Here is a 15,663-nt window from a genome sequence, read left to right as displayed (position 1 = left end):
AGTGCAATTGCATGATCTAAGCTCACTGCAACCTCTACCTCCTGGGTTCAAGTGATCCTCCTGGCTCAGCCTCCCAAGTAGCTGGGACTATAGGAATGTACCACCATACCCAGGTAATTATTTGAATTTAGTAAAGATGGGATTTCACCATGTTGGCCAGGCTGGTCTCAAACTCCTGACCTCAGGTGATCCACCCACCTTGGCCTCCCAAAGTGCTGGGATTATAGGCGTGAGCCACTAAGCCCATCCCCATATCCTTTTCTTGATGTCAGATGTGTGTGCTCTTGGGCTACCAGAGGCCCCCTATGCCATGTCCATCATCTTCTAAGTGCTAGTGTTTCATAGTTATTTACTAATCTCAAACTCAGGCCCCTCCAACTCGCTGCCCAACCAACTCAGTATTAAGGAAGCTCAAGCCCCAGTACGATTAGAAGCTGGATTTCTGGGAACAGTCATGCTGGTTAGCACTACTATGTAAGGGCACTGTACCTAGCTACAGATGTTTGGTTGTTTATGCTGCAGACAACAGTTAAAAACACTCACCATTATGCCCAAATTTCTATATCTAAATTCCATTCTCTCATAAAATAAATCAGGGCTCCTTGGAAAAGTGATTGATTCCAAGACTGGAGTAAGAAAAATATAAGATGGTCTTGGAGTACCTTACGATGCAAAAAACAAAGGAAATGCTCAGGAAAAAAATAAATGGGCAGCTTGTTGAAAGTGTCCCAGAGCCAACCTGAAAGATCTCCCCAAGGCCAAAGTTAAAAGCAGATGAGCCAAAAAAGTGAACGATAAAGTAGTACTAGATTAAACCCAAAGTATAAAATACATATGTCCATAGTGATAGAAATAGAAATGACGACTCTTCCTTTTTTTTTTTTTTTTTTTTTTTGAGACGGAGTTTCGCTCTTGCTACCCAGGCTGGAGTGCAATGGCGCGATCTCGGCTCACCGCAACCTCCGCCTCCTGGGTTCAGGCAATTCTCCTGCCTCAGCCTCCTGAGTAGCTGGGATTACAGGCATGCGCCACCATGCCCAGCTGATTTTTTGTATTTTTAGTAGAGACGGGGTTTCACCATGTTGACCAGGATGGTCTCGATCTCTCGACCTCGTGATCCACCCGCCTCGGCCTCCCAAAGTGCTGGGATTACAGGCTTGAGCCACCGCGCCCGGCCCGACTCTTCCTTTTAGAATAACTCCAGTTAATAAATGCAGAAGGAAAATTGTGGCAGACACATTCCACCATGGATGCTAAAACTAGAGGGAGAAGTTTAAAGAGAAACAGGATATTTACATGGTCTCAAAGCATCTCTCCTCACATAAATCAATTAAAAAGAGAAAAACAGTAACTTTATAATGGAGAAATCTGGCAGATACCACTTTGACAATGTGATCGAGGTTAACATGACCAGTGATAAGAAAAATAGCCACAGGGGAATTTAAGGGGAATTAAGGTTGGAGTGCTTACTCAAAACTCTGCCTCCTTTAGACTCACAGGGCCGTTAAACAAAAAACAAACCAAGACATTCCCCAAAATGTCTGCTTCCAGACTGATCCCTCCCAGGAGCTCCTAATGCATATATATATATATATGTATGTATGTATATATATGTGTGTGTGTGTATATATATATATATATATATATATATATGTTTTTTTTTTTTACTGCAAACTGGCTCTTTCCACCTGAGTATTCTACCTACAGGCTTTGAATATGTATGCTCTGCCTTAGACCTTTGAGATTAGGGTCTAAACTTAAGTTTAAAAAATTAGCATCACCTCCATAGTGAATCACCTTTTCAGCATGAAGGGTGAGATCTGAAACGATCTAATCGCGTGTACGCAATGCCTGACTTGGATTGCACAGATGTGACGCTGGACGGTTTCGTAACTATTCCTGGAGGCAAGATTGCTCCATGACCATTACTCTGTGGCCATGTTCTACCCTTGCTTTGACAGCCTAGCATAGAAGATTTTGGCAGTTTCAGATGCTGACTAGATGTTTGCTGGAGGAGTTAAAAGCTGTAGTCACTGGGAGAGATGCGTAGTGAGGCTCCCAGCTTAGCCATGTCCTCCTGTGCCAAAGCTTTTTCATTTTCTCTCTGTATCAGTTGGAGTTTACAAGCCTTTAAATATTAACACTCACCAATACTGATGTCTGAGAATTCAATCAGTTTAGCTTCCTAGAAATTACATTAGTCATTCATTCGTTCATTCATCAGTACACTTTTTTTTTGAGACAGAGTCTCGCTCTATCCCCCATGCTAGAGTGCAATGGCATGATCTTGGCTCACTGCAACCTCTACCTTTTCAAGCGATTCTCCTGCCTCAGTCTCCTGAGTAGCTGGAACTACAGGCGCCTGCCTGCCACCACACCTGGCTAATTTTTGTATTTGTAGTAAAGATGGGGTTTCACCATGCTGGCCAGGCTGGTCTCAAATACCTGACTTCAGGTGATCTGCCTGCCTCAGCCTCCCAAAGTGCTGGAATTACAGGTGTGAGCCACTGCGCCCGGCCTCAGTATGCATTGATTAGGGGCTAGGCAACATTTGCTACACAACCCGTTGGTGCTGGAAAAGCCTGGATAAATATATAGGACATGCCTCTTGCTCTTGGGAAGCCCACACACATTTAGCAAAACAGCTACAGACAACATGGCAATTCTTATAATAAGGCATGTATATATACTTAAACACATATATGTATATAGATATATAAGTGTATATATGTGTACATACTTGCATATATGTGCATGTGTATATATATTCCCTCACAGAAAGAGATACATATATGTTGGGGGAACACAAAAAAAAGAGTATATGACTATCTTTTCTAAATGTGACAATAGAGCCAGGTGTGGTGGCTCACTACTGTAATCCCAGCACTTTGGGAGGCTGAGGCAGGTTGCTTGAGCACAGGAGTTTGAGACCAGCCTGGGCAAGATGGCAAAACCTCACCTCCACAAAAAATACAAAAATTAGCTTGGCGTGATGGTGCATGCCTTGTAGTCACAGCTACTCAGGAGGCTGAGGCAGGAAGATCACTCGAACCCTGCAGGTCGAGGCTGCAATGAGCCAAGATCATGCCACTGCGCTCCAGCCTGGGTGACAAGGCAAGAACCTATCTCAAAAAAAAAAAAAAAAAAAAGAAAAGTGAAAGTATTGTAAAGGGTGTAATAGGGAGGCACATTTGATTAATTCTAGAGATCAGAAGGATGAGCAATAGTGGTTTGCCCTCGTGGGTAAAGGAGGAAGGAAGGCCTTAGAGGCAGAAGGACTAGCATGATCAGAAGTACAGGCATGTTAATATGCATGCCATATGTAATAATGCAGCAATAGTATACATAAAAATTGTAAAACCAACAATGATGACAGACATTTATCGAGCATCTACCATGGTTCAGGCACTATCCTAAGCACTTTACACATATTACCACACGGATGAGCTGCGTGTGTGGGAGTGGCTGGAGGTCTGGAGGTGAGGCTGCGAAGACAGCTGGGGGTCGCTGGATGATGAAATGCTTTGAATGTTGTGCCAAGGGGTTTGGACCATGTCCGGCAGGAGAGAGCCACTAAGAGTTATAAATAAGTATTGGTAAGAGTGGACTTGTGATTTTAAAAGTTTCCTCTGCAAGCCGTGTTGGTTGGAGGAGCTGAGATGGTACACAGTAAGTGTTTGGACGTTTTTTCAATAGTTCAGAGAACAGCAATTCACAGAAGTGAAAATGGCAGAGGATATACTCAGGAGAGACAGAAATGGATCTTGCCGATCCCTGTATACATGGGGGCAGGGTAGCAAGGAGGAGGGGAGGGGATTCTATGAACTCAGAGGGGAACAAACAGCTTTAGAAAAGTGGATGAATTCAGTCTACAGTCTAAGGTAGACTCAGGCAGAGGGGCCCAGAGGGCAGCTAAGGATTGAAGTCTACAATCTGAGGGGAAGGTCTGGGCCAGAGTTAGATTAGGAGCAGTGGGGGACATCTAACTCCATTCAAGCTGAAATTTATCCTTTCATCACTAAGGTTACCCCTGAAGAAAGAGAATTCTCCTTTCTTTCCCCTTTGTCCTTACATTTTCATACGAACAGCTGCAAAGCGACCCAGGGAGGAACACACACACTGACAAGTCCACAGATCACAGAGGAATACACATACACATGCACTGAAGGTGATGGAGATCTAAAAATTCATACTCGCGCCCACACATGTAAATATACATACAGAGGCTACACATGCATGCTTTTCTGGAATGGGGAAGGTATACTTTCTAGCTATTAATATATAGTGGGGTCCTTTTATCTAGCCGATGACCCTCGGCTGCTAGAAGGAGCAGGCCCATCTGGTCATGAAGACTCCTTCTACAATTCATTCATGTGAAACAGATTCTAAGAGTATATCTAAAGTCTTCACTGAGCTATTATTCCACACTCCGCACATTTGTAGTCCATTTCTAGGTAAGCCACTGTAAACTGAGCATAACTAACTCCTTCTAGCTACAAGTAGGTGATCCAACCACCTGCCATTAAAGCCACATACACTGCAGCACTCAACTCTCCTACCGAAAAGCTTCTGCAGGACTTGTCCATCATATAAATCTTCGGCCAGGTCTTTCACAATGATTCTTTCTCCAACCAACACATCATTAATCCAGTCAATTAATACCTACAGAGAGAGAGAATGTGCAAGAATAAGAAAAGAGTCATGGGGTGTTTTCTTATAGACCAGCTTTCTTATCTTGAACAATTAAAATGTAAATGAACTTCAGATTTTAAGTTTCATTTTATTTTAGAGACGGGGTCTCATTATGTTGCCTATGCTGGACTCAAACTCCTGAGCTCAAGTGATCTTCCTGCCTCAGCCTCCTGTAAAGCTGGGACTATGGGTGCGTTTCACTGTGCCCAGCTTTGAACTTCAGATTTTAAAAGCAGCAGAACTAGCCACATGACCCAGTGTGTGCACAAGTAGCTATAAGTGTAAGCCCTATTGGCCTTCTTAATTTTCAGATGTGCATCCTGCTAGTGCTGGTGGCACCAGTGTCCCTGATAATATCGATAGCCCCTATTATTCCTTACTCTAATGGCAAGCAACAATGATGGACAAAAAAGACAGTCTTTAACCCCAAGAAGCTCACCATTTAGTGAAGTGCATGAGCTAAGGACAGGGCCACAGCAGCCACGGAGGGGCTGAGCCATGGCACTGGAGTTTGGAGGAGGCTCCCTGGAGCAGGTAGCCATGCTGAGACTTTCAGATGAAGGGCAGGAGAAGCATTCTACTCAGAGTGGACTGCATTAGCCAGGCTTGGCGGTGAGGAGTGCTGGGAGCACGCATGGGCTGCTGGGAGGGGCAGGTCTGGCATCCCTGTGTTGCTGGGTAGCGGCTGATCTGAGATTGAACAGGCAGCTAGAGCACGGATTCTAAACACCACCTCCAGGAGTGGCCTGCAGCCTGTGGTGGATGGGAAACTCTGACAGGTCGTGCACTGGGGAAGTGCATATTCAGATTTGCGTGGGGAATGAATCACTCTGACATCCAGTGCTTTTTTTTGAGACAGGGCCAGGCTGCAGCGCAGTGGCAGGATCATGGCTCACTGTAACCTCTGCCTCCCAGGTTCAAGCCCTCCTCCCACCTCAGCCTCCCGAGTAGCTAGGACTACAGGCATGCGCCACCACACTTGACTAATTTTTATGTTTTTAGTAGAGATGGTGTTTCACCATGTTGCCCAGGCTGGTCTCGAACTCCTGAGCTCAAGTGATCCACCTGCCTCAGCCTCCGCAGAGTGCTGGGATAACAGGCCTGAATGCCTTTTGTCTTAAGTGCAGCTTGGTTAAGCTGAAGAGGAGGAAGATAGAACAGGGAACAGGATGCAGGGGAGAAATGAACAGTTTTAGAAGGACAGGCGCACACCAGCCACTATACAGTTACGTTATGCACAGTATGTCACTTCATCTCCTTTATTTCTGTTTGAATTCCGTCTCCTTGTTTATGATCATAAACAAACCCCTTGGTTTTTCTGAGACTTGGTTTTTTCATCTGGAAAATGGGAATGAGACTAATTTCTACTCCACTGCATGCTTTTGAGAGTCCTTGAGAAAATAAGCATTTTGTGCACTCTGGAATCCTGGCCAACATGAGCTTACCTGTACTGATCTGTCTGGTGCTATGACCAGCACCACTCACTGGGCATTTGTCACATTCCACGCTTACACAATCAGTTACATTTTCGATGGCCATCTGCTAGATGGAGGCAGGGGCTGCTGTGACTTTTTACCTCCCCTGAGGGGCTTGCGGGGTGCTTGCTCACAGCAGGTGGCATATGGACACCTGGTGGGTCTGTGAGGCACTCCTGATTTCTTCTTACCTTCATCAGTTCTTGAAGCTTTGGGTCACTGCGTGAGTTTGGATCCACCATTGTTCTCACCTCATTCTCCTCTTTAAAAAGAAAAGGAATTCAGTGGGGGTGCTGGCACCGGAAAGCTTAAGCCAATTCAGAGACAAGAGCACAGTTACCCAGCATTGTGTCCTCGGGGTCCAGCTCGAAGGGAATCGGGCTGAGGGGCAGGTTGATGGCGTTCATTCCCTCCTCCTGCAGCTCAGACACTGGAAGAAAAGGAAGAGCAGGGTCACATTTCAGCCGACGGACAGCAGGGGGTTGGAGTTCTGTAACAAGGGTGTTGGATATTGACATTGAGAAAAATACCCACTAAGGGTAGATTACAGCTGTTACTCAGCCTACAATCAATTCACAGCCTCGCCTGGCTGACAGGACCTAATTGTCCCCTTAATCTCACCTCTGCCAATTGTCACCTCACTTGCTTTCCTCAGGGAAACAGGGAGGTCTCAACAGCACAGAAATCGCCCTCCTCTCAGAAAAGATTTCGGAATAAACGGAAGCGAGGTGGGCGCTGACTTCTTTCTGCTTCTGCCTCCTGCCTGTCCCACCTTCCAGGGCTTCCTGTCTCGTACCCAGTGGCTGCTGACAGGATGAACAGGGTCGTGGGTTTGAAGCTATATGTACGCTGTAAGGCATTTCCATCCTCAGCTCCAGCCTCCTCTGACTTCTCACCTCTCCTGATTACCTGCTCTTCCACCTCCACCCAACCCCAGCCACTGCTCAAAAATACCTTGGTCCCGGCCCTTCCCTGAGTTCTGGTCCTATCCCTTCAGATGGAACCAGCTGTGGGACCTGAGGCCAGGCACTTCTCTCTTGTTTCCTCAGCTGAAAGTAGAGAGTTTGACTAGATGAACAGTAAGCTTTTTTACAGTCTTCAAATCCTAGAAATCTATAATTCTATCTTCCTTGGAATAAACAATAAAAAGAGGTAAAAACTACCAGCCCACTCTCCTCCAAGTGCCCAGCCCCCACAGGGAGGCTCAGTACAAAAAAATTCCTCCCACAAAACCAGTTGTGTGACAGACATTTGGTGAGTGCTGACCTTGGATTACCCCTCCTAAAAGCAGTGACTTAAATCCCTTTGCTTTTCGCCAATTAAGCACAGAAAGGCCATTTTCTCAGAAGGTGTTGGTCACCAAGAGGTTCTTAAAGAGCTAACACAGCAGCTGCAATCAACCTTAATAAAAGCAACGTCCCATCTTTCCATTTTATTTTTTTTTATTGACTCTGGCCTCACCAAGTGCCGGCATAGACTTGAAAGAAATCCTAAGCACAAGGCATCCACTTACAAAGAGTTCTTTCACATCAGCACACTCACTGATAGCCGCAGTTGGACTGGAACGACACTGACAAAGGGAGTGAACACACTGTGCCCTGAAGAGACACAACTCGCAAGACGAGGCTGGTATTTAGTACCTTTGTAGTGGGCCCTGGACATTGATAGAGGGTACCAGCCAGTCACCACCTTGAATCTCCAAATTCACAGACACACACCATTTCATAGCATTCTCCATAAAATGTAACAAACACAGAAGAGATACCTTCAAAGCTTAAATCAAGCTTGTCCAGCCTGCAGCTCACAGGCTGCAGTGTGACCCAGGATGGATTTGAATGCAGCCCAAAAATGCAGAATTTTTAAGAAAATTCATAAACTTTCTTAAAACATTATGAGATTATCAGGAGTTTTTTTGTGTGTGTTTTTTTAGCTCATCAGCTATCATTAGTGTTTCATGTATTGTATGTGTGGTCCAAGACAATCTTCCTCCTTCCAATATGGCCCAGGGAAGCCAAAAGATTGGGCACCCCGGCTTAAATGATTCTGTAGGTACAGGATTGTGTTTGTTTTCTAGCTAAGCACAACTGCTTCCTTAGACTTCTATAGTTTCTTCTAATATTTCCCCTAGAACTACCAGTTTTCTTTCTTTCCCAGGCTATTCCTCACAAAGCAGCATGATTTTCATTACTTTGTTAACAAGCGTTGCCATGCATGCTGTGAGCAGTGGAAATAAAGTCATGTTTAAATGTGGCTGCAAGGCTAGGCTTACTGGCTAGAGAAGGAACTTGCTCCTGCCTGGGACTTTCTCTCCTGAAGCTACACTGATCTGCACTGTCCAATACAGTGGCTACTAGCCACTTGAGCTATTTACATTTCAATGAATTAAAAATTCAGCTGCTTAGCTGCACCAACCACATTTCAAACACTCTGGCTACAGGTGGCTGGTACTACAATACTGGACAGCATGGATGTAGAAAGTTTCCATTCACAAGATCATCAAGTGTGTTCTCATGATTTAAGTGAAGACATGCTGTATTTGGCTTTCTGTTCTTGTGTTAGTTTGCTAAGAATAATGGCCTCCAGCTCCTGCCATGTCCCTGCAAAGGACATGATCCTGCTCTTTTTTCATGGCTGCATAGTATTCCATGGTGTATATGTACCACATTTTCTTTATCCAGCCAATCACTAATGGGCATTCAGAAAACAATCCATAAAACAAACTGCCAGGACACAAGTTTGCCTATGTAACAAACATGTTCTCCTGAACTGAAATGAAAGTTAAAAAATAACATTAAAAAAAAAAAAGATTAAGTGGAAAATGTTGTCCTAGGTCATCCCATTCTACTAGTGACCATGTCCACATTTAAATCTGCAGCCTGGGTCTGACTCTGAGCTCCAGGCTTATGAATCTAACCGTGTGCTCCATGTCTCCTCTTAAGTCTATTAATAGAGTTCTCAAATGTACACATCCACACAGAACTTGAGATTCTCAACATCCCTCACACCCACTATACCAGCACTAAAACGTACCTGTTCTTCCTTTATTCTTATCCTCCTCAGTGATGGCACCACCGTTTACACCATGGTTCACACCAAGCTCCGAGGAATCACCCTTAAGTTCTCATTTTCCTCACCTTTTGCATCCGTATAAAACACAGGCAAGTTTTGTGGGCTCCGCCTCCAAACCAGGACTCAATTCCAAACACTTCTCACCATCTCCCTGCTCCACCATCCTGACTTGAGCCACCATTATCTTTTGCCTGGACCATCAGAACCACCTGCTAGCTGGTCTGCTGCTTTGCTTGCATTTCCCCAACTCTCACCTACCTTCCACAGTGCAGCCAGAATGTCTTATAAAAACGTGAATAGGATCATACATTCTCCTACTTCAAGCTTTCCTGTGACTTCCCATCATACTCAGAATAAAACCTCAACTCTGATATCAGACTCTGATTAGCACTCCCACCTCCCTCTCATGTTTTATTTTCTCATGATCTGAAATAATAATTTATATGTTTGTTAACTCTCTTCCTCACCAGAATGTAAGTTTTGTAAGGACTGGCACTATTTCTCTCTCATTCGCTATTAGATCCCCAAAGAGGTACAGTGGTTAGAAGCCAGGCTGCCTACATGCACATCCAGACTCTACCAGTCACCAGCTCTGTGGCCTTGGGCAAGTTCATCAGCCTCTCAAGCCTTAGATTCCTTATCTGCAAAATGGGAGTGGTAGCAATATTGCCTACCTCCTAGGGTTGCTGAGAAGATTAAATGAGTTAATATATGCAAAATACCCAGAAGCATACCTGGCAGCTGCTAAGAAATAGGTAAATATATGCTACTATTATTATTATTACTTAAAACAACACCTCAGGTATTGTAAGCACTCAAGAAATATTTGTTGAATATCTAATCCAAACTGTCAAAACCACCCTTCAACTGCACAGGTTTTGAGTTGAGGCAGAATTTGCCAAAGTAGAGTATGGGATGCAAAGGATTTTAACTTTTTCCCAGAAAAACAAAATACATGTGCATTTTAGCCTGACTGTGCGTGTGTACTTGCGCGTGTGCATGCACGCACATTTCTGGGGCAGCATTTCCAGCTTACATTTTGTAAGGGAAGAAAAGACACATCTGTCCCAAGACTTGTTGGATAGCCAAAGGGAGCCAATTTGTAAATAGAGAGGTATTGAAACATCTCTAAAATGTGACTAGAAACTCAATATTTGAAGCTGAGACTCTGAAAGGTGGGTCTGAACAGGATCTCTTTTTCTGCGTAGATCATTGTTAAAAACGTTTTCAGATGAAAAATCCCCAGTCAGAAACATTCCCCTCTGCCCTACCTCTTTAATTCACTCACGGAGTCATAACAAATCCAAGAAGAAAGGCCAAGATATGTTTGCAATTGGAAATGTTTTTTTCAGGAAACGATTTGGTACAGGAACATCATCCCATTCCATTAACTGCTGACTTTGAGCCAACTGTTTGTAAAAGTGAATATGCAAACTGCCCAGTGCAGGCCTGGCCCCTGCCCCATGGGGCCCCATTAGTGGCCACTTTCCCAAAACAGCCCTCCTGCTTTGGAGGTTTTGTTTCTATGAAACCAAAGCAGGACTCAGCAGAAGCCCCTTGCCAATGCGCACACACTGAAAGAGAAAGAGCTGCAACTGAATTTCTCAGCACCAAATGGGAATCCAGTGTTTATCCCCTGAACCTCCTCTAACAATCTAAAACTAGGTCCAAATCTCGTGGCACCATTAAGTCATAACTTAATACGCAGATCAAACGCCCAGATGAAGGCTGGGCTAGGGAAAGAAGGGAGATCGCCTGAACCCCTAAAGAGCTCACCATGAGAAACAGGACTTTTGTTTCCAGGGATATGTGGTCTGACTCCGGGTACACATGCGCAGAAGAAAGTACCTGGATAGGCTTTGGCATGTGGATTTGAACCCTGCTTCTATTTTTATCAACTGTGGAACCTTACATAAGTAAGTTCACCTCCCTGAAATTTGGTATAAAACAATTGTGTCCACAACAAGGGTGTAGCTGACACTGCTGGTTTGCTCCCCAACATTAACCTGTTTTTCCTGCTGAAAGAACCCTCATTTTGTTCCAGTGTACACCCCTCCTTCCTGTGCCTCCAGGTAAAGCCCCTATTGGTTTAAACGTATCATGATGATCTTGATCCCTGTAGCAGTGGTTGGCTCAAACATCATCATGTCAATGCTGGTTAAGGAGCTGTGAGAGAAAATTTCTAGAAGCTTCTGGAATCACTTTCCTTCATTTTAAAGAGAGGCCCAAGGAAGAGAAGGCAACCTTCTTCTAATCATTATTATCATTATTGTGTCAGGATGTTATACCTGGATTTGTTGCAGCCATTTTGTAGCCATGCAGTGAGTAAGCTCAAGGAAGAAGCTACTGTGTCAAGGTTGGCAGAGAAGAAATACAGAAAGATGGGGTTCTTATTGATAATATTGAGCCACCACCCCTGGAACCACTCAAGTTCTGTATGTCTTGTTATAGGAGATACAGTAAATTCTCTTATTGTTTGAGCCAGTTACAAGAGGTATTTTTCTGGGCCTCAGAGCCCAAACTCCCGAACTGATAACATGGGGATACCAGGATTCTAAAATCAATGGGTGAATAGAGTAGGTCTGCAGTGAATGATAATTTCCCCTGATTTTTGTCCATGAGGAAAAGAAAAGCTATGGCGTCTCTTTTGCTCTAGAATACATCGAGGGACTCAAAGAATACCAAGGGGAAAGCAAACATGGAGGGAAGAATAGACAGAGGTCTCTAAATATGCAAGGCCAGTAATTTCATTCATTCGACCAATAAGCATTACTGGGCGCCTCCTCTGAAGCAGCCCCCAGGCCAGCACTGGGATACAGGTTTGGGGATTTGACAGGCCTGCCTCACTCTGCGCAAGGTGGTGGGAAAGGTAGGCCCATAGATACCACGGTGCTAACACTCAGGGGTGATAGAGAATTAAGGAGACAGCCACAGTGGCTCATGTAGAACAAGTCTAACTTTGTATGGAGATGATTGGGAAGGAGTCCTAGAAAAGGGAACATTTGAACTGGACCTTGAAAATGTAAATTTTCAACCAACACAGGTGCACTACAAAAGGCACATCTTGTGTAAAAACAGCAAGATATGGGAAAACGGCAGGTGTTGAAGGAGTAGTGATTATGTCTGAACACAAGGAATGTCAGTGTGCACGGGGAAGGGGGCGAGGAATGGAACAGGAGGTAAGTAGGGCGGGGGTCCAGAGTGTTAGGGTCTTGAATTCATCTATTCTCCATACTCCCTGAATCACGCTCCCTATATCTGTACTAGCAAAAAAATCATTCTGAGAGAGGGCAAGGAAAGAGCCAGGATGTTCTTTCTCCTTCAGTGCCAGTGGGCCCCAGGTGAGATGTTCAAGCTGCTCTAGATCCTTATCAGAACTTTGATTATTAATTTCTAGTCTTCTTGAAGGTTACTAAATCTCCCTTAATTTCTAAATGGTACAAGGGACTATAAAGAAGCTCTTCGCGGCTAAAGACAACTAGATTGTCTGGTCAGCAAGTCCCAGCAATGTTTCTCTATATGAAAAATCAATCTGAAAGAACAACAACAACAATTAAAAAAAACCTACAGCTAACATCATACTTCATGGTGAGAAATTGGATGCTTTGCCCCTAAAAATGGGAACAAGTCAAGGTTGTCTCTTCTCACCATGCCTATTCAAAATTATACTAGAAGTCTTAGCTAGTATAGAAACACAAGAGAAGAAAATAAAAGGTATACAGATTGGGAAGGAAGAAACTGTCTTTGTTTGCAGGTGACATTTCTAAAGAATCAACCTTAAAAACAAAACCCAATGCTCCCCACCCCCCAAAACTCCTAGAATAAGCGATTCTAGCAAGGTTGCAGGATACACGGCTAATATACAAAAGTCAATTGCTTCCTATATACTAGCAATGAATGGTTGACATTTAAAAATAAAAACACAGTATCATTTATAACATCACAAAAATGCGATACTTGGGTGTAAATCTAAAATGATGGGCACAATATATATTTTCTGATATGCAGAAGATGATAAAACCCAGATGAAAGAAATAAAGATCTAAATAAAGGAAGAGATACTCAGTGTTCATGGGCTGGAAAACTTAAGATGTCAGTTCTTTTCCAAGTTCATCTATAGATTCAATGTTAATCTCAGTTAAAATCAAAGAAAGCTATTTTGTGGATATTGTCAAATTGATTCTAAAGTTTACACAAAAAGGCAAGAGACCTAGAGTAGGCAACAAGATATGGAAGAATAACAAAGTTGGAGGATGAACGCTACTATACTTCAAGACTACAATAAAGATACAATCATCAGTTGTTAAAATGATCATAGATCTATGTTAAAACACAACACTATAAAACTTCTAGAAAAAAAAAAATAGGAGGAAATGTGTGTGACCTACAACTTGATAATGAGTTTTTAGATACAACACTGAAAGGACAATCAATAAAAGAAAAATTGGTGAGTTGGGCTTTATGAATATTTCTACTCTACAAAATATACTGTTGAGAGAATGAAAAGATAAAGCATAGATGAGAGAAAATATTTGCAAAATAACTATCTTGTATGTTAGTTATTTTGATAAGACTTGTATGCAAAATATGCAAATAATTCTTAAAACTGAACAAGAAAACAAATGACCCAACTACAAAATGGGCAAAAGATCTGAATAAGCATGTCACCAGAGAAGATGTACATAAAGCAAAGAGGCACATGAGAAGATGTTCATTATCATTTGTGATTAAGGAATGAGAAACACCAATGAGATATCACTAGACATCAATTAGCATGGTTAAAATGCAAAAAACTGACAACACTAAACACTGGCAAGGGATGTGGAGCACCAGGAACTTTCATTTATGGCTGGTGGGAAAGCAAAATAGTAGAGCCATTTTGGAAGACAGTTTGGTGTTTTCTTTCAAACTATAATTTTACCATATAATCTAGCAGTCAGGCTCCTAGGTATTTACCCAACTGATTTGAAAACATGTTCACACAAACCCCTGGATGTGAATATTTATGGCAGCTTTATTCATAATCACCCAAAACTGTAAGCAACCAAGATATCCTCTAATAGGTGAGTAGATAAATTGTAGTATATCTGTATGAAAATATTATTTAGTGATAAAAAGAAATGAGCTATAAAGCCCTGAAGAGACATGAAAGAACCTTAAGTGCATATTCCTAAGTCAAGGAGGTTGGTCTAAAAAGGCTACATTCTGTACAATTCTAATTATATGACATTCTGGGAAAGGTGAAACTAGAGAAAATAAAAAGATAAGTGGAGGAAAATGTTGAATAGGCAAAGTGCAGAAGATTTTTAAGGCAGTGATAGTGGTCTGTATGATACTGTAATGACAGACACATGGTATTTATAGCATAAGGAATGTCTTAGTCCATTTTCCGTTGCTCATAACAGAATGTCTGAAACTGTAATTTATAAAGAAAAAAATTTATTTCTTACAGTTATGGAGGCGTTGAGGGACCACATCCAGTGAGGGCCTTTGTGCTGGTGGGGACTCTCTGCAGGGTCCTGAGGCAGCACATGGCAAAGGGGCTGAGTGTGCCAGCTCACATATCTCTTCCTCTTCTTATAAAGCCACCAGTCCCACTCCATGATAACTCATTAATCCATTAATAGATTAATCTAGGGGCCCCCAACCCCCAGGCTGTGAACTAGAACATGGACCAGTACTGGTCCATGGGCTGCTAGGAACTAGGAGGTAAGCAGTGGGTGAGTATTACTGCCTGAGCTCTGCCTCCTGTCAGATCAGTGGCAGCATTCAATCCTCATAGGAACGTGAACCCTACTGTGAACTGTGCATGCAAGTGATCTCGGTTGCGCGCTCCTTATGAGAATCTAATGCCTATCTGAGGTGGAACAGTTTCATCCCAAAACTACCCCCTACCCAACCCCGTGTCAATGGAAATACTGTCTTCCATGAAATTGGTCCCTGGTACCAAAATGGTTGGAGACCACTGTATTAATCCAGGTACAGTGCTCATTATTCAATCACCTCTCAAAGGCTCCACCTTTCAGTACTACCACATTGGAGATTAAGTTTGAACATAAATTTCAGAGGGGACAAATATTCAAACCATAGCAAGGAGTAAACCTTAATGCAAGCAAATTAAAAAATTGTTTAGAAGGTTAGAGGACCCAGATGGAATGTAGATTGTGACAATAGAATCTAACTGTATTACAAATGTATGAGATGATCTCACTGAAAGGGGTGATGGGAATGGTACTAACTTAAATATCTCTGGAAATGAGATGATTCTATAAGACCAAAGGCAAAAGGAACTGTACCTAAGCACTGCACTCTAGTTGATAAAGTTGTTCCCATAGGGTATGGATTAACAATGCTGATACTGCTATACGTGTATACTGGAATTGAACGATTAAGTAAATGGATGGTGGATGGTAGGAGCCAGGTTTCT

At 43.0% G+C, this 15,663-nt stretch overlaps 1 protein-coding gene across 1 annotated transcript in view; it reads right to left on the bottom strand.

Moving 5' to 3' along the window:
- PARVA (parvin alpha) overlaps window positions 1-15,663 on the bottom strand; it is a 151,115-nt gene that overhangs the window by 48,975 nt on the left and 86,477 nt on the right. The window contains exons 2-4 of the mRNA XM_017525754.2: window positions 6,508-6,597; window positions 6,359-6,429; window positions 4,560-4,662 (exon numbers count right to left, since the gene is read on the bottom strand). Coding sequence (XP_017381243.1) covers window positions 4,560-4,662; window positions 6,359-6,429; window positions 6,508-6,597 — 264 coding nt within the window. The remainder of the gene's footprint in view (window positions 1-4,559; window positions 4,663-6,358; window positions 6,430-6,507; window positions 6,598-15,663) is intronic.

This window comes from Cebus imitator, unplaced genomic scaffold (assembly GCF_001604975.1).
Source record: "Cebus imitator isolate Cc_AM_T3 unplaced genomic scaffold, Cebus_imitator-1.0 Scaffold39, whole genome shotgun sequence".
NCBI classification, from domain to species: Eukaryota; Metazoa; Chordata; class Mammalia; order Primates; family Cebidae; genus Cebus; species Cebus imitator.
This window is presented reverse-complemented; position numbering and strand designations above follow the sequence as displayed.